At 37.7% G+C, this 25,457-nt stretch overlaps 1 protein-coding gene across 1 annotated transcript; it reads left to right on the forward strand.

Moving 5' to 3' along the window:
* Positions 1-2,074: 2,074 nt before the first annotated feature.
* On the forward strand, positions 2,075-18,403 carry GRHL3 (grainyhead like transcription factor 3). The gene is made up of 16 exons (XM_077296116.1): positions 2,075-2,223; positions 7,760-7,946; positions 8,266-8,327; positions 8,843-9,176; positions 9,272-9,351; positions 9,679-9,832; positions 10,680-10,791; positions 10,931-11,025; positions 13,147-13,305; positions 13,482-13,557; positions 13,803-13,936; positions 14,699-14,730; positions 14,876-14,964; positions 15,377-15,462; positions 15,676-15,740; positions 17,362-18,403. Exons 1-16 carry the CDS (start codon positions 2,207-2,209, stop codon positions 17,474-17,476), a joined length of 1,797 nt encoding a protein of 598 aa, XP_077152231.1. The 5' UTR covers positions 2,075-2,206; the 3' UTR covers positions 17,477-18,403.
* Positions 18,404-25,457: the final 7,054 nt, after the last annotated feature.

A 25,457-nucleotide genomic window follows, 5' to 3' on the forward strand; every position in this document is an offset into this window, starting at 1 on the left:
GGTACGCCTGAGTTTAGAAGACGTCATCTGGCATATACCCCTAAGGTTAAAAAAAATGTGACAATAAGACTTGGCTACCCTAACAAGCGAATAAATCAAAGATATTACTTTTTACATGGTATTAAGAGATTAACTGTTCCTCGCCATTTTCTGCATGCTCCAATTTTATGGACTAAGTGACAATTTTATGGATAAAGAGAACAAATTGGTAAGGTTTTACTTCATGCTGGGCAACGAGATCACCTTAACGATGACACAGATAATCTACTTACGGTGCACATTTAGGCTGTAACAATGCTGCTTGCTCTAAAAAGTAGTTAAGCAACCTACCAAGCCAGGGTACAGGACGTGAGCAACACTCTTTTGGCCATTGACTTCTTCAGTGTATTTTTCTGCAAATTTGCAACAAAAATACACTGAATGAGAACAGAAAAATGTGCTAACTAACGGATGAACTGTCGGAGGGAGCACCATGTCATAGTATATTTATACATACTTTTATGGACCAGTTTCACACACATGGATCAATGCAACAATGCAAATAGAAACACTCATGAAATAAAAAGCAAAACATGTTAATGCATGTTTATGGAACATAAAACAACTGGGTCATTGGGTCATTTTGTATTTGCATTCATTTTTTGTTAATATTTGTTTAAATGAATTGGGGGGGTGGCTCTCTGTTGTTTTTGTTGAGCATCAAACATTGATTAATTGAAATTTAAACATCTATTTTGGAGAAATTCATTTATATTTTCAGTTTTATAAAAATCACCATTCTCTATTCATTTTGAACAAAACCAAATAAAAGAGCTGGATCATAAGTTGGTAAACGTGCAATATGTAAGAGCACATGCACACTGTGGGAATTTCACAGACAAAGCCCAAGAAAAATAAACAAAATGAGTATATCCACTGTGGCAGGTAAATAGTAATAGTAAATGCAAAAAATATAGGGTGCTTAGTTATTACTATTTTGATAAAAAAAAAGCATGAAAGCCATCCCACCGCAACAAGGTGTAACCTATTAGGACAGTCTTTTCCTGTCTCTAGCGTTAAAACCTTATCTGGAGTCAGCCAACCTCAACACAGATAAGGTCAGAGCATGAAAGGGGAGCAACTGTTCAGACACCTGCCAATGGAAAGCTATATAGATGAAATGCCTAGCTCAAAAAGGGGGGCCATGTCCTTGTTTGTACAGACTACAAGAAACTACAGCAAAACCAAATAAATGAGCTAGATCATAAGTTGATATACGTGCAGTGTGCAAGAGCATGTTCCTACTGTGGCCATTTTACAGGCAAAACCAAAGAAAAAACAAAATTAGCATATACCCTATAGTAAGTAAATAGGCAAATAGTAATAGTACATGTAAATAGCATAAAGTACTTAGTTAACACTATTTTGATCAAAGAAGCATGAAAGTCATCCCACCACGTCAAGGTGCACCCATTGGGTCAGTCCTATCCTGTCTCTACTATAAAAAGCTTACCTTGTGTCAGCCGACCTCAATGTAAATTATTTAAAAACATTAAGAAACCCATTGGGATGCTTCAGATCAAACTAAATGAATAAAGAATGGGATCTATGGATGTCATGTATAATATGATTATGTCACCATGGGAGAGAAAACTAACACTAATATCTTATCCCCCTGCTGTAAAATCAATGCCACATTACTTAGCATATTTCTGCCCAGCATTATAATGTGTAAGTAAACTGTAGGAATCTATGCCTGTTAGTTTAAGGTAAGCTTTCATAGATCACCAACTCAGAGAGTAAGTATTCGGCTGTTGCTAAATCTTTTTATTATTCAACCACAAGCCTACAGCGTGCAAAGACATGCCTGGAGTTTTGGTTAAGTTTCGCCTGAAGTCTGAGTTTCTTTAAGACTTTTTTTTATCTACCTGTGTTGGGGGAGGTGTTTGCTTAGCTATGGTTCATTCATATGTATCCTGGCTTCCAAAGAGTTAAGTACTGCACCTGCTGAGGTGTGCCTGTCTTAAGGCACCTGTTTCATCAGCCAATGAGATTCATCGTTGTACAAGAGCCCACCTGTCAAAGAAAATACCTGTACACAAATCCTGGAGCATAAATCCAACACTTCATTCTACAGGGGATGTCTAAGCCTTAGCACTATTAGATAGAAGAGAATCTAGAAGTCGTAAGAACTCGTATTGTTGTAGCTGCTGAGCCTTGGGAGACAATGTCTAATGAACTCGAGTAAGTATTGTGCCTGACTTACTATATACACGTTTGTCTGTGTGTGTCTGTGTATATATATTTTACTCATTTATATTTAGCGCCATCATATTCCACAGCACTCTACAGACATTCTCATAACTACCCCCATCGGGGTTCACAATCTAAATTTCCCATCAGCATGTCTTTGGAGTGTGGGAAAAGATAAATATAAATATATATATATATATATATATATATATATATATATTAAAATAAAATATATATATATATATATATATATATATATATATATATATATATATATATACATACATACACATCTCCCAATGTCCAATAATGTGACCTACTGATATAATATGTAAGTTGCATATATAGTGCTTTATTGCATCTTCATACCCCTTTTATTTAACATTTTTGTTGTTTCATGTTGTTTGCTTTTGTTGTGGTAGTTTTGGCCTGTGTGCATAAATCAGGTATACAGTAGGAGAGAGTATTGAAAATGTGGGGGATAAATAGTATAATCGGAAGTATCAGTAATATCTAATATGGCTTTCCTATATTTCTCAGTAAAGAAGAATTTTTTTTTCAGTAGCTGGAGTTAAATGGTATTAGTAAAATTGTTTTAGGCAAAAATAATTATTGTTCCTCGTGTGCTTGAAATGACTTTGATTCACATATAGTCTACATATGGGCTTTTATAAGGAATAGATAACAGACATGGGGAGTTAAAAAATGGATTTTCGGATGTTGTTGCACTGTACGTGATACCAGATGTAGAGCTGAGATGTAGCAGTTTATCGCTATGCGCAGTGAATGTTACATCCCAATGTATTATTTGTGGTTTTATATAGGCAAGCGAGTAAGTCTTCATCTAGGCACAAAGATGGCAGTACCATTCTGGAAAATGTCAAAATCTACGCTGCCACATCTGTAGCTGTAGTTACGCTGGACTGTCTGCTGTCACCTGGAACTGTATCAGAGAGCAGGAAACCTAGTGGAAAAGCTGGAGGTCTAGCGATAGTATTGACCAAGTGATGTCCATGGCTGATAACACAGATTGCTCAAAGGATGACCTGCGTTTCAAAGAATTTTTATTTGCAGTTACTTGTACTCAACTGGAAATTTATTTGAATTCCAGCAATAAAAGAAATCCTAATAAAATAAAGAGAGCATAATCCATCTAATTGGAGCCTCTTAAAAGGACGCATGGAACAATTAAACTCTTTGGCGTGGCTCTTTTAGAGGGAAATTAACTTGTGTTTTTCCAATATTTTCTGAACTTCAAGAGACAAAAAAAAAAGGTTCTAGTAGGCAAATGTGTGGGTCCTTAAGACAAAAGAGTTTAGAAGGTGTGAGACAAGCTGGCACCAGGAATACAAAAGTTTGGGTGTCTCTGTGGTATGTTTCAGTCTTGGTGAAGGGAGTTTCACTCTAAACATCTTAGATCCTATAACCTTTATTTTCATTATTCTAAAGGTTGTGCTCATTCGCATAAACTAAGGCTACCACAAAGCTTTGTGTAGTCTCATGCTAATAAAAGTAACGTCTCGAATCCCCTCTAAGGGGCTTTCATGTGCAATACATATAATTAGTCCCTTGTTGCTCTAATTGGTTTTATTGTAATGAAACACAGATCCTTTTTGAATCAATGTGGCATTATACCACCATGACTGAATCACTTCACAGCGCTCACAGAAGGCCATAATTGGCCCCAGTTAGTTTAATTGCTGCTTAGTGGTGTCACTTGGTCTCAAACTATATGTCCTACTTTTTACATAGAAGTCCACTCACTTTATAGAGAAGACATCTGTATCTTGTTCCCAAATATATGATTTCCAGTTCAAAATATTTCAGTATTTCAGATAAGACTGGGGCTTTGTGGCGCGTGAATGGCAATGCTCTGAAAAGTCGCATCGCAAAAACATTTGAGTTACTCATCGGCAACTTGCTGTAGCACCATTATTTAAGAGTTGCATATCATGTGCCACTTGCATTAAAGTCTATGGCAGGTGTGTCAAGTGTGACTTGTACCCAACGACAGAAAATGCAACATATTTGCATTGAGCAGGGGGTTGGACATTGTGACCATTGAGGACCCTTCCAACTATAACATTCTATGATTCTATGATATTTGGAAAAATATGCAACTGTGTCACAGGTTGCAACATGACACCCTAGGAAATCATTCCATCTAATTGTGCAATGCGTTACTGCGATTTCAGTGTTGACGCGTCACCGTGTATCCCTAGCGGGGATTATGATAACTAAACTGGTATAATGTTATTTTATAGTACCATATGTCATTACGTTGGAGTGTTGGTGCCTGAGTGTGGATGCAGTCCGTAACATACTGGAGATAGAGAAAAAATGCCACTGCACATGCGCTACGTCTCCTGGAAATACCCTGTCTACGGCAATCCGTTGCTTTCTGAACATGGGACCGAAGCATCATATATATAGTAGTGTGGATTGTCTAAATAAAATGTTTTCACTATTCTACTGCTCAATCACTAAGTGCCAAGCTTTTCTCTATTTATAAACTGGTATAATGATGGGAGTAACTAAACCAGCTTTCAGGTACCTCCAAAAGGTCATGATTTTAAAATACCCCAATTGGAAAACACCCTATTCCTGGTGCACTTATAATTATAATACAGTATATCTGCAATAGTGGGGAAATTCTGAAAATATGATATGTTGGAGGACTAAAGTTGAGAAACATTAAAAGTTGATAAATAAAACACAATTCAAGGTGTGGTATTAAAAAATCCACTTAACACATGGAAGTAGTCAATTTACTAAGGATAATTAGTAATTGATTTGAAATACAATAAATGAGTTGCAAGTCTGCATATATTTCATCATGGACTATTAGATCAAGGCAGGCAAGAGCTAATATACTGCAGTAGTATAATAATAATAATCTTTATTTTTATATAGCGCTAACATATTTCGCAGCGCTTTACACACATTATCATCGCTGTCCCCAATGGGCCTCACAATCTAAATACCCTATCAGTATGTCTTTGGTATATCAGTATACCAATGCTTTACACATGGACTATTGACCAGACTATCAAATTAGTTCTCACTCATACCTTCATGATTGATGCAAAAAAATATACGTGGTGATGGCTTATTAAGAACCAAGACTGCACTAGTCTATACTTGTATGGGTAGGAAATATACAAAAAACATGAAAATATGCAACCAGAGAAATAGATGAATTTTCCATTTCGTGAGAATAGTCATGCAGGTCATACTTGTCACATCACTGCACTTTTGACCATACTGCACATATTATACTAGAGCTACACAGTGACTAAACACCACACTGTAAAGGCCTTTTTAGATGAGCCAATAGTCAGCGAATGGGTGTTTGTAGGCATAAAAATCTCTGTTATCGGCAGCGCATCACCATATGTAAATAGGCTGATAACATGCACAAAGCTATCATATTGGTGATCGTTCTGTCCTCAACATTGGTGGTCACCCATGTAATCTGACTGGTAAATGAGCAACAAACAGCTTACACATTGCCAATCGGCATTTGTTACTAGCATTGACCACTATAAAAAAGACATAAGTCTCTTGGGACTGTGACTTGCTTGCAACCTGACTACAACTTGGTTGAGTTTTATTTTTACAGCCGAATCACAGCTCTGTAAGAGTTGGACAACAGCAAGTTGTAGACAACTAGTGCACATTTTTGGGTTGCTCAACTGCAGACTTGATGTCTCGTGACCAAACTCACTGAGTAGCTCTAGCCTAGCCTACATATCACCTTAATCCAGAAATTAATGTTTGGTCAGCACACCATGACACCTGTCAAATCAGGCAAGTGCATGGACATGATTTGTTTCCCTAGTATCAAATAACCGAACCCAAGTGAAAATTAAAAAGCAGCATCCCTTTAAAAGTTATTGCTCGATTGTTTTATCATGTGTCACCATCTATTAAATTTACCCATGGAGCCATATGTGATAAATTTTTCTGCATGATTTAGCATATGATATGACTCAACAATGACTAAGAAGCGTGAGCACCTGCCTAAAGTAACTAAATTTGATGCACTATGGAGGTTCGGAATAACAGAGGTCTTTATCTTGAGGGCTTCCTGGAATACAAGGTCTTCAGAACCATTCAAATAGCAAGGAGGTAACTTGTTTAACAGAAGTAAGGAGTAGATTGACAAGAAGTCATATAAACCAAGAATAGTGAGCCTCTTCTACTAGTAAGAATAGAGTAGCTACACTCAGCCCTGCATAAATGAACATTTCAGTTGCTTAGCCCACCTCCACAATTTTCTTGAGGGAACACACACCCTCAGCTCCTGGCCCATACCTTCAGTAGTCCATCAAACATTTAGTGACTTCATTGCCTGCCTTTATTGACACCAGCCACAAGTGTGATTGCTAACTCTTTCTAACTGCATGTGATATAGGTTCCACACAATGACCTTTTGGCATCATGTTTATTTTAGATCCAGTGATGGTCATTTAGTGGAAAATGGCATTATATTGCTCCCGAGTCTGACTCGAAATATGTTGAGGATATGATATGCGTTTATTACCTAATCACAAGACAAAACAAATTATTGCCACATAACCATACCTATTTACCCATTGTATGGCTTGGGTTTAATTCTCTGTGATGCAAGTGATTGGAATATTATCAATAAATGGTAATACAAGTGCTTATATCTATGTTAATTTAACAGTATATACTCAGGTTTTTTTTTTACTAAACTGTGAGCAGTGCAGTTGCCAGAGGGATGGTCACAGGTGACCATAGCATTGGTGCAACTTGGCGCAAGAGCCCAAGATTTGAGGAGGTCCACTTCCACCTCCTAATCAGTAAACAGCTTCACACACATAAACTGGTCCATTATAATAAACTATTGGACTGCAAAGAGCCCATACACGGTTCCTGCACAGGGGCCCTGTTCTGTCTGCTTCCACCCTCGCATAGCTATGCTGTATATTAAAGCTTATCATGATTTCCAGATTTCCATGTTGGTTGAACCATAGGCATGTGTACAGAGTACATATTTATCCAATGCATTATGCTGGAGGGACTGAAAATAGTGTTTTCCTGGAAAACAAAGGGAGCAAGTTAGGAGTGGCAAAAAGTACAGAAATGACAGGCGAGAACAATCTATAAAACACATATGAAAAGAAGAATGATTGAAGATTGAAGCTAAGGCATTAAAATAACACAGGCAGGTGCCTTTCCACTTGGTTAAACTTGTAACCTCCCTAAGCAGAGCTGGCAGCCCTGAGCAACCTATGTTTGCTTTATCATAAAGGTTTAGCTTGTGGTCTGAAAGAAGGAGAATTAGTAACAATGCTAGCCTGTCACCCTCATCAGCAAGTGTCTGACTTGAGGGTGTGTGGTAACCATATTCCCCTCCTACGGATCAGGTATAACAGAGACATGAAGGCTCCATCGTGATTGAAAGTGGCTAAGTAATGGCATACAGTTATATATTTTTCATAGTATGTATAATAACATATTTGTAATATTAACAACGCTATTTGTCTCTTGTTATCAGTTATCGGCCAGTTATGCTACTACAGAACGATAACATAAACCTTCAAAAGTATCCCTACTCTAGTGAAGATGAAGCTTGGTCAAAGTACTTGGACAACCCTATGACAGCTGCTACCAAAGCAATGATGAGAGCAAATGGGGATGATGATGGAGTTGCTGCACTCAGTCTTCTCTATGATTATTACAGGGTAATTTAGTTTCATTGCTCTTTTATATTCAGTGCTAACAATACCTGTTATCCTCTGGCTAGACTGAAAGGACATCCATGATTGAGATAGCATTTATGCTCTGTTACTACCTATGTATATGTCTGAGACATGTCTAATCCATCTCTCGTCTGGTAGCGTTACTGACGCGTTTAGTTGTTTTTTAATCTAAAACATCTTCTACAGAAGAGCTATTTAATGGATAATATTCATGGGTAGTAGTATTTTTACATCATGAGTGTGGAATATTTAGTACCTGAAGGCATTGGTATCATATACTTCTCATTACTTTATTTCCTAGGTACCAAGAGAAAAAAGAATAATTTCACCCAGTTCAACAGAACGTTGTGAACAAGTAAAAAGGTGAGGCTAAATAATAATAATTATAATAATTAGCTTGAGAGTAACATCATTTACATACATACATTAATGTGAATTCTCAGAAGTTGTGACTCATATTTGTCTCAAACGCACTAAACAGTAATCACAAACTCAGTTTCGATACAAGAACAAGTTTTAAGAATATTTCATAGTGATAGCATCTTTAGTATAGTAGTTGGAGATGAGCGGATCACTTTGTGCAACTTCGATCCATGTCCATGGCTGTAGCTTCTGGCCAAGGACAGGAGCTGTGCGAAGGATTCGTGGCTCGGCTTATGACTAGCCAGCTGGTGACACATCACATGTGCACCTCATGATGCCAAATGATGTCATGCCAGGCTGGCAAATTAAATGTTGTGCTGGGGAACTCGGAAGCTCAGGGTATCAGTTCAGCTCCTGTCCATGACCAGAGACTATTGACCTGGACCATGGACAAACTATTTATAAGTATCTTATAACATTAAAGCTTGATTTTATATTTTTCTTATTTTCTGTAGGAACTGCATTGAATATGATTCAGACATTTCATCTTTTGAAAATTCCACACAGCTTCTGAAATTTCTAACTGACAGTTCATCCTCTGCTCAAGAATATTCAGAAATGAACAAAAAGAACAGCTATCTAACGTTGGACTGTCTCATTAACCCCAACAAACTGACTGTATCAGCAAATAGCAGCAAACTAGCCAGCAACACACATGATGATTTTATGACTACACCATGTGACGTGTATGAAAAGAATCCATTGAACACTCTCTTTGAACCGCTACATGTACAACAACCTCAACAGAGATGGCAACCAGACAGCACCTTCAAAGAGGACTCACCGGAGGTACATATAATATAAGTTCGTTATAGAACTATATATAACAAATATAAAAGTCTACATCTGCTCTATAGAAAATTCTTTCTTTTTGTCATTTCTAGCCTCTTATGTTCAGTGACATTCTTAGAAGTCAAACAGAGTCCACCTGCTCTGAAGACTACCTACCTGGAGAAGCAAATCAGTAAGTCTCATGAGTTTTAGAATACCACCACTCTACATTACAACTAAATGCCATCTGGACAACTATTTTGCTGACTTCGTCTATATTCTACAGAGCACCAGCTGTAAGAACTAATCATTGGGCCTACAGTTAGGTGACTTATGTTCCGTTCAATTTCCTAAGTCCAGTTGGTTGGAGTATGGCCACCAGCCATCTGTGTCAATAAGAAGCATACTTTGACTGCTTACATTTTTAAAAAGAACCTTTTGTTTACCCTTTATGTCTTCATAATGCTTACAAAAATGGACATCTTGATTGAATGTATGAACACTTGTGTTATTTTTGCAGTGACTTTGAGTACACACTGGAATCCCCCAAAGCGATTCATGTGAAGTCTGGAGATTCTCCAATGGCATATCTCAACAAAGGTCAATTTTACCCTGTCAACCTGAGAATGAAAGACACCAGGAAATGTTTGCAGTTGTCTTCCAATAAAGTCAAGGTATGCCTCAAGATCAAATTTGGGTTAGTGCCTATTATCAATTCAGTATTTAATACATTTCATTATTAAAGATGCTAAACACTGCAAATACTAATGTTCATCTGTGAATATGTTAGGTGGTATACTATGAGTCTAAACTCTTCAAGCAAATATATTAAAATACATTGAAGGTATAATATTTGGGTAGAAATATAGCGGACATTGACAAATAGGACCACACAATAAACAAACTCAAGGACAAAAAAGACATTATGGAATAGAACAAATGCATCTATTTCTGAAAGTCTAGTAAATGACATGAGTCATTGAGAATACAAGCTTTATTCTCCAAGGCAAACAGAATGAGTCCACAAGTGGCGTTTACATACACAGACGTGTCTCCCCTGACAAACTACCTGCTTTTCAGCCTCTGTAAAAACCCCTTTTAGACGTTAAAAACAATCTATAAAGAAAGACTAATGAATATCAATCGCTACTTATATATACCTAGCAAACTATGCATATGTGGGATATGACTACACATTCAGAATTTCAGCTCATGATAAACCTAGTCTCCCATAAAATGTTCTTTTTTTTTCTTCATTAACATGCCGATGAAAGCCAGGAAGGAGATTGTAGGCGACTTCTTGAGCACTTAGGAATTTGAAAAGCATACAAATGTATAACTCGGCTTACATGTACTTTACAAATATAGTAGAAAACACTAAGTAAATCCACCGACGCACAGTAAATTTTTCAAAACATACCCCTCCACCTTCCAAAAGGGTTAGTTAGTCACAGAAATAACATGGTTTATTTAGATCACATGGTTTGTTGTGTAGCTAACAACATATCCCTTTTTTATTAGAGTGTTGTAATGATTGTGTTTGACAATGAGAAGAACCCAGAAGAACAGCTAAAACGTTGGAAGCATTGGCATTCTAGGCAGCCAACGGCTAAGCAGAGGGTTATAGATGTTGGTAGGTTAATCTAATATTTTGTAACATTATATATACTTTCTGATCAAAATTCCTCCAAATGTATTGGATTAATGATACTAGATATAGTTTGGATGTATGGAATTGACATATGATATCTATTAAATGTTATTCCTTTCAGCTGACTACAAAGAAAACTGCAACACTGTAGAGAATATTGAAGAAGTAGCATACAACGCTTTGTCCTTTGTGTGGAACATTAATGAAGAAGCTAAGGTACAGTTATGGTTTTATTTAGAGCAGAACCATTAGCAGCATGAAAGTTTGAAGAAAAATATCCACTGTTTTGTAAAATAAGTGTAAAGCAAACTAATGGAAGGCCTAAACGCATTCTATCAATATTTTTGATGATGGTACTGAGTGTATATCATAGACATAGTAAATTAAAATGTTTTTTTCTCAATTAAGGAGACACTAATGGTGCTAATTTATTTTTTGTAGACGTTTATATAGCACTATTAATTCCACAGGGCTTTACAAACATCATCAATGACCCCATTGAGGCTCACAATCTAAATTCCCTATTATTAAGTCTATGGAGTGAGGGCATAAAACTACACAAACATGGGGAGAACATACAAACCACTTGCAGATATTGCTCTTGACGGGATTTGAACCCAGGACCCCTGCCTTGCATAGCTTCAGCGCTAACCACTAAGCCACCGTTCTACCCATGGTACATGAAAGTCTGATGAGCGGGGTGAAGTCTTTGACCATAATAGACCAACTAGAAAGCCTTCAAAAACACTGTTAATACCTAACATTATCAATATGTCACCCGGATCAAATGTTGCTAGATTTTGCTGTTATTTTCTTATTCTATTTCCACTGCTCCACTAGGTATTGCATTTTTATTAGTGATGAGTGAATATACTTAGAATCTTGTTCAATGATATCCCCAAATTAGTATTAAATAAAAAAACTAAACGAAAACTAATTTTAAACTATAACTTTATTTAAACATATTTAGGATAAATATACCAACACAACCAGGTGTGGGCAGGTGTTAGGTGTCCACGACGCATTGTGCACTAGGGACCCATAGGGCACCGAGGGTCAGCCGTCGAGGAGCGGGGGCGCCATATTGCGTTCAAGAGGGTGCCAACCTCCGCAGTTGGGTAGGGGACACCATAGGGACATATAGGTTTAGATTTTAGATAGGAACCCCATCCCTGTGCCCATATATATGTGACCGGATAGTTAACCCTGGTTTAATTAGAAGGGTTTTTTAAGGGGTTGTGTTGGTATATTTATCCTAAATACGAATATACTCATTACTCGAGATTTCCCGAGCACGCTCGGGTGACCTCTGAGTATTTTTTAGTGCTCGGAGATTTAGTTTTCCTCACCGCAGCTGAATGATTTACATCTGTTAGCCAGCTTGATTACATGTGGGGATTCCCTAGCAACCAGGCAACCCCCACATGTACTTATGCTGGCTAACAGACATAAATCCTTCAGCTGCGGCGCTGAAAACTAAATCTCCGAGTACTTACAAATACTCGAAGGACGCCCGAGCGTGCTCGGGAAATCTCGAGTACCGAATATATTCGCTCATCACTAATTTTTATGCATTTTTTAGTAAGTGCTAATTTTTATTGTCTTTATAAAGGGTTCATTGCTCACAGAGCAGACGCATGCAGTGCCACCTGGAGAATGCAATGAGTTACGCCCACTTGGTAAAGACCATAAAAAGGCCCATATCTATGAAACTGTAAAGTGGATTTTAATAAAATCAAAAAACTGATTACTTAGGGGGCAACAGGAATTTAAAAAAAAAGAGAAAAAGCTAACCACTTTTGAGGTCCTCTGTAAGTCTAACGAATTTCCAAAAAAAATGCATTTTTTTTCAACCCGTCTGGATAAATGTAGGATTCATGCATCACTGACTTGCACTTTCAACATTAGTATACTGTTTGTCCTAGGAAAGTTGTTGTTGGTGCACTTAGTCTGAAGTTAAGGTAAAGAGACAGTTACTTGGCGATGAAAAAAGATCAGTGAAAACCGTTTTTGATACAATCTTTGTTCCCACGGTGGGGAGAGGTTTTCTCTGGGTGGGTTTGCTGCCTCAGGCAAAGAGAATTGTTAGGATTTGTCAGGATTATCTCTAAGGGTGGAAACAGTTGGAAACATTGGCATATGCACAGGTTAATTGACTGTGTTTAGCACGTCTTAGCAACAAGGCAGGAGTAATTCCTGGGCTATCAAGTCTGGGAATAGTGATGCAGAACTATATATTTGGCTACCAAAAATCTAAGACATGAAGAATAAATGATAACATTAATATATAAATCTTTATTAAATTGAATTAACATGTCAATTCATGCTTGCTTTCAGATATTTATTGGCATCAATTGTCTAAGTACAGACTTCTCATCTCAGAAGGGAGTCAAGGGCGTGCCTCTAAACCTCCAGATTGACACTTATGACTACGACACTGGAGTGAAGAGACTCGTTCACCGGGCTGTCTGCCAGATCAAAATATTCTGCGATAAGGTATGACTAGCAGCAAATGAAGCCTATAATAGTAGTTAGATTCAGGAGTATGGTATGCAAATAGTATGATGATCTGTCTACCAGAATTAGAAATATAATTTGGTGACCTCTGTAAGAATAAATGCTAATGTTTCACAGTTCTGTGAAAAGGTAATTCCTACTCCTTGATTTTTCAGGGGGCTGAACGAAAGATGCGGGATGAGGAGCGGAAGCAGTTTAGAAGGAAAGGAAAGGGTGTAGAGGCAAACAAAGGTACTGTATATACACATAAAAAAATCTTAAAAAATAAATATAGAAATAAAATGTGTTAAAAGCTTGAAATTTAAATTTCTATTGTGATAGGATTAGTAGTGTTCTGGGAGAACCCGATGTATGGAAACATAATAAATATAGAGTTTTTAGTAATCCAACAATTTCAGGATAACTAATAAATGAGACAGCGATGATATTGCCATATGAGCCATGCTGTCATACTAACCAATGCCTTAATTTTATAGACATTAAAACAAATGTGCTCCCTGGATATAGAGGGACAGATACGACATATTTCAGACCGGTGACGGATTTGGAAAGCCAACCAGTCTTGTTCATTCCAAATGTTCACTTTTCCAATCTTCAAAGATGTGGAATTGTAAGTATCTTTTTGTGTCAAAAATATATTTTTTTGTATAGGTATCAGAGATGTAGCTATAATTTTATGCACTCCCATCAGACAAGTTGCTTGAGGACCCCTTTGTACATAAATATTAGAAATGAACTATGGCCTGGTACAAGATACAAGGTACTATTACAGATTTTGAGCAAAAGATCTAGGAACATGTTACACCTGATATTACTATTAGAAAGACCCCATTGGGGTTCAGAATCTAAATTCCCTATCAGTATATCTTTAGAGTGTGGGAGGAAACCCACACAGACACATTGAGAACATAGAAACTTGTAATTGTTGTCCTTGGTGGGATCTGAACCCAGGGCCCCAGCGCTGCAAAACAACAGGTAAAACCATTGAGCCACTGTTTTGCCTGATAGGGATTGTTTAAAAGTTGCTGTTATACTAGTAATATCTATATAAATGTTACCAGTGTCATGAATTCAGCCATGACAGAAGGTTTTCTCAATTATGGTAGTTTTAGTCCGTTCTTCTATGTTATGTTTAGAATGTCGACCACTTGTGTTAAACCATCTTCCAAGTCAATAGCAGCCACAGGAATTCAACAAGACAAACACATCTTTCAATGCAGGATTTAGCTAGGAGAGTTATGGACAAAACACAATGGCTGCCCTTTTAAACACAGACAGCATGGAAGCACTAGAGAATGTGTTATAATTCTCAGATTATTTCAGCATTTTCATGATGGCCACTTGACACATTTTCCTCATCTTTTGACCACAGGTTCTTCCCACTGTTACAGATAATAATGACAGGTAAGGAATTCTTCATCTGATGTCACTTTTCCTGTCAATTTATAATAATTCTAAGACTCTTTATAAATTATAAAGTGTAACTATTAGAGTTATTGATACCTGAGAAGTAGCTAAAGTATAACTCCTGTTGACTTGTCTTTTACAGGTTAGCATTGAAGAGAAGTTGTCCGTCATTCACAGATGCTTTTGATGTACCACCTTCCAAGCAGCAGGCAACAGAAGACTCTCAAAGAGGTATTTATTTTTTAGACCAAAGACATAAAATAATTTTTCATCCTTGCTAACATAATGATTTTCAATCCATAACTTTAGGATCTTTGAGGATTTTACCCCTGGTTCCTCACTTGACAGGAGAGGCAATGTTTATTCAGAGGGGCTGATCCATATGTGTAATTGTGTCCAGTACTGGTGATCAATGATGCCAGAATTAGGACCCTTACCAATAACGTATTAAGGGGGCCATCATTGGACGATCAAAGAAATATATCTATATATTACATTTTAGTATATTTTTCTTTTTATTTTCTATAAAGAATACATACTCGAATAGCAATTTACAGTATCCTAACTGCAGTAAATTGATATGAAGATCACAAAATTGCCTTCTTTCGTAGTTTATTGTATTTTTTTTATGTTTTATGTGTAGTGTTATTATATGTACGAAGGGAAACAGAAGAAGTTTTTGATGCCCTTATGTTGAAAACGCCAGATCTCCCAGGTTTACGGAGAGCAGTAAGTGTACTTTTTTTTTACTGACATTAAATAGAGAACTTCAAGACTACTTGGTAGCCTTGGTCTTGTCTTGAAGGTCATTTTCACTTTTACTATTACTTTATTAAGTAAACAAATTAAATCCTGTCCCTTACCCTAGAACATCCATATACTATTTTACCGATTTAAGAAAGAACTGTCACATTAACAGCTGAAATACTGACATTTTTACAGATCTCAGAAAAGTACGGTGTACCAGAAAACAGGATTTCCAAGGTCTACAAGAAATGTAAACGAGGGTAAGACTTTTTTTTTCTTTCACCACATTTGTCTTACTTGTACAGACATATTGGCTTCCTATTAGAAAGCAGTATTTTTTTCTCACTAGAACTACTCTGCAATTGTCAGCTTAGACCTTGCAAACAGATAAGGGCAGGTAGAAACAAGCAAACTTTAATAAGGAAACTTTATATAAACTGAAATACTGTATTGCCAATGTTTTTGGCAGATGAGATATATGTGTTTGAAAATCAAAGGTTATGTTTGAGTCAGGTGGAGTTTTAAGAATGTTTAACCCATAAAAAGCTCATATCGTACTGGCAAGTATAGTACTGTCTTTGAGAACGTCATTCCTTCTGCAATATATTAACTTAGTGGCTTCTTGTAAATGGGCACTAAAAGGGGACAAATACATTTGTTTCTGTGTAGTTATTATATATGTACTAAACTAATAAAAATATTATATGTTTGTTTGATATGTTAACAAGCTTGGACCCAGATATCATTTCTTATGCTACATAGAAAGATGTAGAGAAATATGAATATCCAGGAAAGCAAAGGTTAACTACCAAAATTGCAACACCAGGAAGTAAAGAATTTTTAAAAATATGAACGTTTGTTAAAGACAGAAAGATATAATCGGGTTGCAAGCCCTGCTGACTTTGTAAGAACAGCTAAGGCAATGTTGTTACTGGCCACCAGCCAAAGGTCTGCTTCCCAATAGTATGAGATTGACAAATGAAATAAAGTAGTTTGCTCCTTATGTTGCACAATCGGCTTCACGAGAAAAGTCACGCATCCTAAAGATATCTTGAAGACATGTAACAACATTTGACCTATCTAAACTATTAATACGGGCAAACAGAATATGGAATGATGAAAAACTGTTATCCATGTATGCCTCATATCAGATGCCTTGTTGATAGATCATCTTTTATCACTTTATGTAAATGACCTCTTCTAGGCTATGAGGAGGACACTGCCTGGAAAACAACTCTGCCTCTAGAGCTTGTTTCACATGAAGGGGCATTCCCAGTGTGATATGTAGTGGCCACTCTCTGCTCTCCTGATCTCACTGCAGAGCTGTGTGTGATAATAACTGACACATATGCTGATTCCTCTCAGATTCAGCAGCTTACAGCTCACAGGCAGACATGGGTATAATATTGTTGCAAAATAGCAGAGCTCAAAGAAAGGCAAAAATTCCAAGAAGATAAATATAATTTCTCCTGTTCTGTGTTAGTTACTTGTCTCACACTGGTAACTTCCCCTTCATGTAAAATAAGCTCTGTGGCAGAGTTATCTTCCAGGCAACATCCCCCCCCATAGACTGGAAGAAGCCATTTATATAAAGTGATAGAAGATTATTTATAAACAAGACATCTGATATGAGACATACAGGCAGGACTGTTTTCAGCATTCTATAACCTGTATGCCAATATTAATAGTTAAGATAGGTCAAATGTGGTGAAAGATTCTCTTTAAGCCCTGCTGCGACTGCAACCTCTGCACTCACAATAGTTATGTCCCATATTAAATCTTCTGTGGCTTAATTTTTTATGTTTTAGATGTTACATTGCTATGACACTTATTATCACTATTAGAATTTTTAAATAATTTATTGATGTTTTTCTCCTTTAGAATCCTGGTGAACATGGACAATAACATCATCCAGCATTATAGCAACCATATGGCTTTCCTGTTTGACTTAACAGACATAAATGGGAATTTTCAAGTTACGCTTAAAGAGTTATAACATCCTTTTTGGACGCTCATTAAAGACTTGTGAGCCAAGGGATAAGACCTCAGCAAATCCAACCTCAAAACATTGCTCAATGCTTGCACTTGACCCAAGTGAGCAGTGCATCATACCACCAAGTATTGTGAAGCCAGCGCTTCTTGGAAACATTGACATGGGACTTGTGTGTCACAAAAGACCGTGTTATGACATTAGACTTTGTAAAATATGGAAATATTGATTTATGGTATCCATAACTCTGGTGGATTTAAGGCTTGAAAAGACAACTGAATGGACGTTGGCCACATGTGCACCCAGATTGAGAATGGAGATGAATGCTTATTTTAGAAGATGCATCATGAAAAGAAAGTTTTAAGGAACTGCCAAGTCTCTGGCATTACTGTGGTGTGGTCTTTTAACTCTTTACAACATACTGTATGCCTGCTTGGGTAGCAGATAACAATATCATTTACATCTATATGTGGCGTTTATACAAGCCACCAGCGATACTCCAATATTTGTGCATACTCAATACTGTGGGGTCACATACTAACTAATATGACACCGCACTGCTGCTTATGCACAAGTCTGGAAGCTCATCAGTTTGTTACATTAGTCTACATTTTGCCTTGCTGCTGATATTAATATTATTACATTTTTACCACTTTTATATGCTAAACAGCTGCCAGTTTTGTCTTAAATGGCCGTCAAATATAAAAAAAAAATTCTGTTTTATACATTTCTCATTGCTGGTTTATATTGTTTTTACAAGACTATATATGTATATATTTGCTGTTTTATGTTATTCGTATTTTAAGATGCACAAATGCATTTTTACCATTTCAACACCATGTCTTATCACATTTCTCTGTCTTTGTATATTTGTTCTAGTTATTTTATAACTTAGATTTAGATAAAAGGGCAAATAAAAATGCCTTGAAAGTAGTGTCATTTAACATATGTGTCCATGAACAACATGAAGATACAAAAAAAAATGGCATGAAGTCGCGGTTCTGTCTATGGATGCCTGCATAAATTGTAAGCTACATGCATGTTGCCGGTGCAGACAAGTGGGAGATGTAAAAAATGCCAGAAAAGGTTAGGGGGTTTCAAGTTTTGTGTAATTTTATCTGTGATTTGCATCATGGAAAGTTATGTAAGCTCTGGCTGCAAACAGGAAAGTTTCCATTCACTGACGGCAAATAGAAATCCTGAAATTGATATGCAAAGTATAGGAGTAAGAGAATCCTTCATAAATAAGGTTATGAGTTATGTTATAGCACAGTTCCCCAGCCAGTATTATTGCTGTCTGTTGTTTATCGGCATTATTGTCTTATGTTACACAAAAATGTCACAGTGTCTGGTATTTTAGAACATAAGATTTTTTGATAAAACCAGAATTAAAACAAAAAACAAAAAACAGTGACATGTGATGGGGAATTTAAAGCATTTCCCTTACAGCAATAAGAAAGAAATTCACACGCCTTACGGTAGGATCAAATGAGACACCAAAAGATAAAGACGGTACAATAGAAGGAAATGGGTATTTGTCAATGTACTATTTGGGGTCGCTACATGTTTATACCGTCTGAAATGAAGCCTGAGCAAATCATCCAGGGAGTTTGAAGATAAAATGAAATCTGCAGATATAAATCAGATTTCTGCCTTGGATTGGCCATTGGTGTGGGGTTGTCTGGGCTTGGGACAAAAGGCTGACGTCACTCTGCAGTCATACCTGCAATCACGTGACCGCCCACTCGCTTATACCGGAGAATTATGACATTGTGCACACTATATGCCATCACGGTTCAGCAGCCTACTATTAGATAGAGTGACTGCAGACTTTTGTCCCAAACTAGGGCAACCGGTGGACATATTTTTAGTTAAATGCACTTATTTGGGATTAAATACCAATTTTGCCACTGTGTTTTATTAAACATTTTCCCAGCTCAGCTTTTACGGGCTCTTTGTTTCCCTGCACATTTAGCTTTGAAGTGGTCTATGGTCATAAGGACAATTTCGGACAGGAGAAGAGCTCAGAAGAAGACACATGAAAGAGTTACAAATTCCCTGTCAGACCATCATAGCAGGTTGACTGGCGGATTCGAAGTTATCTCATTCTACAGCCAGCAATCGACAGTGCAAGATTTTTAATGAAACCCAATTGCAAAACATTTTTAGCACCACTTACAATGCATTTAAGTAAAGCAAAAAGTGACCCCCAATGGTGGACAACCCTTTTAATCATGATAAAGAATAAAAAAATAACATACTAAAAAGTTATCAATGAAAAAATTAACGTAATTTACAATATACCAGAAAAACTCTTTTTTACCCACATTGGAAAGTGTGCCCGGTCTGTGCAACTTTTTATAATATTCCCCTGAGGAGTGACAAGTAAAATGGACTTGGTCTTCCGAGTGACATAGTTTAAGCCAAATGTATTAACCAGAGTAAGGGAAAAATGGCACAAATGTATGACGAAACCCTACAACTGCTAGCAGCATACGTAAAAACGCTATTTAGCCTGACAGAGACATGTCCCTTTAAAAACATGGTTGAAATCTACTGGCCTTTCCCTTTGACTGGAGTAAATGTTGGCCTTTTACTTTATATACTGTTTATAGTATCATAATTTTTGTTCCTTAAATTATAGATTTCTTTTATGAAACATTTTTCTTCTCTATAATAAGCATAGATTATTGCAGAGAAAAAAACCCAGAGACCAGTAATTACACGATGATTATAACTTTGGAAACATTAGTCAAAATATCATATGGGAAGCAAAGTTGCACAACAGGTGCTGTAAAGTGAGCATGAGACTGCATGTTTGTATACCTCCATAAAGATCAGCTACCATCATAAGGATCCCTTATGTAAAGCACCAGCTGAAGGCATTTTGCTAACTTTTGAACAAAATTATCAAGATCTGAATTTTATTCAGATATTTTAGTGATCTCCATTCTGTGATAATCCAGCTGCTGTAATACTAAGGAGTCGTGTGTATGTCTGATTTACAACTTTGTATAACCTTCGAATTGTAGGGATCTGTAGGGCAGGATTTGACAGTGCCCAGAGCATGAACCAGGATGTGCCTCTCTCCACTAATGGTCCTTCATGTTCAGTATGATGTCTATCAAATGGATTATCATTGATTTAATTACTGGGATCAGTGGCTCATGCCATGGGCATCGGCAAAGTTACTCAGCTCTGTGACTGGCTGCAGCGCTGTTGATATGACATCACCGCTGAGCCTGTAAGAAACCCCCGAAGCAGCAACTGAGATGCAGAGCAGGACCCTGGAAGGGTCAGTACTGAATGTTTCTCAGATTTCTAACGCAGTCATCTCAAAGGTGTGCAAAATGCTGAAATAGGAAAGCCCCTTAAAATCCTTTACAGGTTCTATAATAGGTCATGATAACCATTGTCTGGTATCTGAGCTGTCAAACAGACAGTTTCAGGGATTTCATCATTGGCAGAAAACTGGTAAAATTTTCGGAAGAGGGCGAGTTGGAAAAAACTGACTGGGACTTCTACTTAACGCTCCCTAAAAACATGTTAAACTGGCTGTCATGCAAAAAGCATTTATGTGGTTGTCAGGACCAGATTAAGGTTGGTGGAGGACCAATTCCATCTTTGAAACACAAAACTCACTGGATCTTTTCTAATAATCATGTATAGCAGAGACAGTCATGCATGTGCATTGCCCTGCCGTCAAGAGAGAGATCTAGAGTACACAAGTGCATTTTCCTCTCTACTCAGCTAGATCACAGGTATGAACCACTTTGTGATTGTTGGTGCCCCTAATTTTCAAAACCCCCCCTTTAAATTTCATGTTCATATCACGTTTTTGCACACTCATTTCTTGTGTAGTTGCCTAATTCATACAAATCGGGAGTATAAACGTCTTTACTCGTGTGTTATGACTGGAGTAGCAACTTAATCCTGAGCTGCACTAATCTTGATATTTGAAGCTATCTGCCTGTACTTGTGTAGCAGGATCAGATCAGTGCGGATTGTATTTTTTATTTCTCTATAAAAGGAATATGCAGAAAATGGTTTTAGCTGACATTGAGATCCCTGCTGAATCCTTTTTATCTTTGCTTTTATGTAAAAGAACAGAGTAGGTGTAGGTGCAGTTATATAACAAATGCCAGCAGAATTCGTCTATTTTTAATGTCACTAGATGTAAATTTTGTAAAAAGAATTAGTCGTACATATATCACAATTCATTTTTGAAGATACCAAAAAATTGACTGTGATATATGTAAGGATGGAAATGTCTAAAAACCAAGTTAAAAGAAAAATGACACTTTGTCCACAAAACTACCGTATTTTTCGGACCATAAGACACACTTACAAATCCTGTGGCGGTGGCAGTGGCGGCGGTCCCGATGCAGCCTCCCTTCCCAGGCTGTGGTGGTGCGGTGGGGCTCTGTGGTGTGGTGGTGATGGGCTGTGCTCCGATGCAGTGGCAGCAGCTCTTTGTGCTCCCCTGCCCCGGTGCCCCTGCCCCAGCCCCAGAGTACAGAGCCCCCACCCCTGCCCCAGCACATAGCAACCACCCCTGCCCTAGCACAGAGCACCGCAGCAGCCTGGGATGGGATTTCCAGGAGGCCACCGCACCAGCCTGGACCACCAAACGACCCCTGTGACTACTCCTCCACCTGTGCCGATCTGTTCACTGCTAAGCTGAATTCAGACTGTAAGATGGACCCCCATTTCACATATTATTTTTTTCCTCTATTTTCCTTCTGAAAATTTGGGGTGCAAACTTATGGTCCGGTGCGACTTATAGTCCGAAAAATATGGTAATAAGGGGCATTTAGAATGTTACATATAACGAAAATATCATTAATTAAATGTATTTAGTCTTGAAAAGAGATGTCTAAGGGGGGCATTATTAACTTGTACAAGTAAGTGGTCCATACCAAAAGTATGTTAAAACATTTTTTTTCATGTAAATCCTTTCAAAAGACATGGGGGCACTCCCTCTGCCTGGAGATAAAGAAAGGTTCAATCTCCAGAGGAACAAAGCTTCTTTTCCATAAGAACGATGAATCTGTGGAATAGTCTACCTCAAGAGCTGGTCACAGTGGTTGTTGTTGATGGTTTAAAAAAAGAGCATTTTAAGAAAAAAATAACATAAATACTTATTTAAATGTATAAAATTATTGATCTGAATGTTGATCCAGTCGACCAATACTCAGAATCAGGAGGGGAAAAAAAGTGGCAATATGGCTAGGTCAGGTATTATGGATATACCTATACCATTACCTAACTTTCCTATCCCTATCTTGATGGTCAACTATAATAGGAAACACCACTACATTTGATAATAGTCATCAAGTGTTGTATGTGGTACCTTTTTATGAAGTTAATATGCATGACCAAAAGCCTCTGACCACATCACACAGAAGTAGATATTTGTAGTTCTTATATGATTTTGTAAAGTTCAAACCTATTTCATGAAACTTCCCTGAAAAGCTTATTTTCACTGAGGCATCTTACATTGAATTTTTATATTTAAATACTTTAAGGCTATGTGCACACATCCGGAATTGCTGCGGAAATTTCTGCGGCAATTCTGCAACTGTGCCGCGGGTAAAACACATGTGGAATTGGCATGCATTTTCCCGCTAAACACAAGCGTTTTACAAGCATAATTAGCTGTCACGGGAAGCCTAGGTGGGCAAGAGCTAATAACCCGGGCCCCTGCAATTTCCCTCAGACTAGGGAAATCCTGACTGACCCTCTACCTAGAGTTTACACTGATGGTGTGCATGTCTAGGCCTCCACCCTCACCCTATCTCCTGTTTCAACCCTAGGATGAAACCACCACCCCACCACCCAGTGAAGAGTTAATACACCAATACCCACAGTTAGCACAGACAAGGATAACGGAAAATATACACCACGCCGCAGTCACTCAGGAATACACTATAAATGCGCAGGGCAAAACAAATACAAACATAGGAAGGAGTAAATAAGGCAAAGGGAAATACACCACCAGCAAGGATACTCCAACTACCTAGCTCACCACTCTAGACCGAGATAACCAAGCACTAGACAGAAGCTATAATCGGCGACACCCAATGTTCAGGAGAACTATTTAAAGGCAGTGGGCATGGCCCAGCTTCCAATCCGAGCACCAGCTAAATTAACCCCGGACCAGTTAGATAAAATCTAGCCGATGCCACTGAGCACATAGTGGACAAAAGCGGAATTACCGCTGTCTGTCGAATGCCCTGGTATGAACAGCGTCAGACATGACATTAGCTTGCAGAATGCTAGCGTTTTCCAAGCGATCTGTAGCATCGCTTGGAAAACTGATTGACAGGTTGGTCAATGCAGCATCAATAGTAAAAAGATAGAATGTTAAAAATAATTTAACCCCTTCATGACCCAGCCTATTTTGACCTTAATGACCTGGCCGCTTTTTGCAATTCTGACCAGTGTCCCTTTATGAGGTAATAACTCAGGAACGCTTCAACAGATCCTAGCGGTTCTGAGATTGTTTTTTCGTGACATATTGGGCTTCATGTTAGTGGTAAATTTAGGTCGATAATTTTTGCATTTATTTGTGAAAAAATGGAAATTTAGCGAAAAATTAGAAAATTTTGCAATTTTCAAATTTTGAATTTTTATTCTGTTAAACGAGAGTTATGTGACACAAAATAGTTAATAAATAACATTACCCACATGTCTACTTTATATCAGCACAATTTTGGAAACAAAATTTTTTTTTGCTAGGAAGTTATAAGGGTTAAAATTTGACCAGCGATTTCTCATTTTTACAACGATATTTACAAAACCATTTTTTTTAGGGACCACCTCACATTTGAAATTCAGTTTGAAGGGTCTATATGGCTGAAAATACCCCAAAATGACACCATTCTAAAAACTGCACCCCTCAAGGTGCTCAAAACCACATTCAAAAAGTTTATTAACCCTTCAGGTGCTTCACAGCAGCAGAAGCAACATGGAAGGAAAAAATGAACATTTAACTTTTTAGTCACAAAAATGATCTTTTAGCAACAGTTTTTTTATTTTCCCAAGGGTAAAAAGATAAACTGGAACGCAAAAGTTATTGTACAATATGTCCTGAGTACGCCGATACCCCATATGGGGGGAACCACTGTTTGGGCGCACAACAGGGCTCGGAAGGGAAGGAGCGCCATTTGACTTTTTCAATGAAAAATTGGCTCCAATCTTTAGCGGACACCATGTCGCGTTTGGAGAGCCCCTGTGTGCCTAAACATTGGAGCCCCCCCACAAGTGACCCCGTTTTGGAAACTAAACCCCCCAAGGAGCTTATCTAGATGCATAGTGAGCACTTTGAACCCACAGGTGATTCACAAATTGATCCGTAAATATGAAAAAGTACTTTTTTTCACAAAAAATTTCTTTTAGCCTCAATTTTTTCATTTTTACATGGGCAACAGGATAAAATGGATCCTAAAATGTGTTGGGCAATTTCTCCTAAGTACACTGATACCTCATATGTGGTCACAAACCACTGTTTGTGCACACGGCAAGGCTCGGAAGGGAAGGAGCGCCATTTGACTTTTGAATGAAAAATTAGCTCCAATCATTAGCGGACACCATGTCGCGTTAGGAGAACCCCTGTGTACCTAAAGATTAGAGTTCCCCCACAAGTGACCCCATTTTGGAAACTAGACCCCTCAAGGAACTTATCTAGATGCATAGGGAGCACTTTGAACCCCAAGGTGCTTCACAAATTGATCCGTAAAAATGAAAAAGTACTTTTTTTTCACAAAAAAAATCTTTCAGCCTCAATTTGTTCATTTCCACATGGGCAACATGATAAAATGGATCCTAAAATTTATTGGGCAATTTCTTCTGAGTACACTGATACCTAACATGTGGGGGTAAACCACTGTTTGGGCACACGGCAGGGCTTGGAAGGGAAGGAGCGCCATTTGACTTTTTGAATGAAAAATTAGCTCCAATCGTTAGCGGACACCATGCCGTGTTT

Source organism: Ranitomeya variabilis, chromosome 3 (genome assembly GCF_051348905.1).
Source record: "Ranitomeya variabilis isolate aRanVar5 chromosome 3, aRanVar5.hap1, whole genome shotgun sequence".
Lineage (NCBI taxonomy): Eukaryota > Metazoa > Chordata > Amphibia > Anura > Dendrobatidae > Ranitomeya > Ranitomeya variabilis.

Bases quoted from the DNA above. Each gene is read 5' to 3' on its own strand.
- GRHL3 (XM_077296116.1), top strand. The intron at 9,833-10,679 runs GTATGCCTCAAG...CTTTTTTATTAG, and splicing joins TGTCTTCCAATAAAGTCAAG to AGTGTTGTAATGATTGTGTT. The intron at 13,558-13,802 runs GTACTGTATATA...TTAATTTTATAG, and splicing joins GGGTGTAGAGGCAAACAAAG to ACATTAAAACAAATGTGCTC.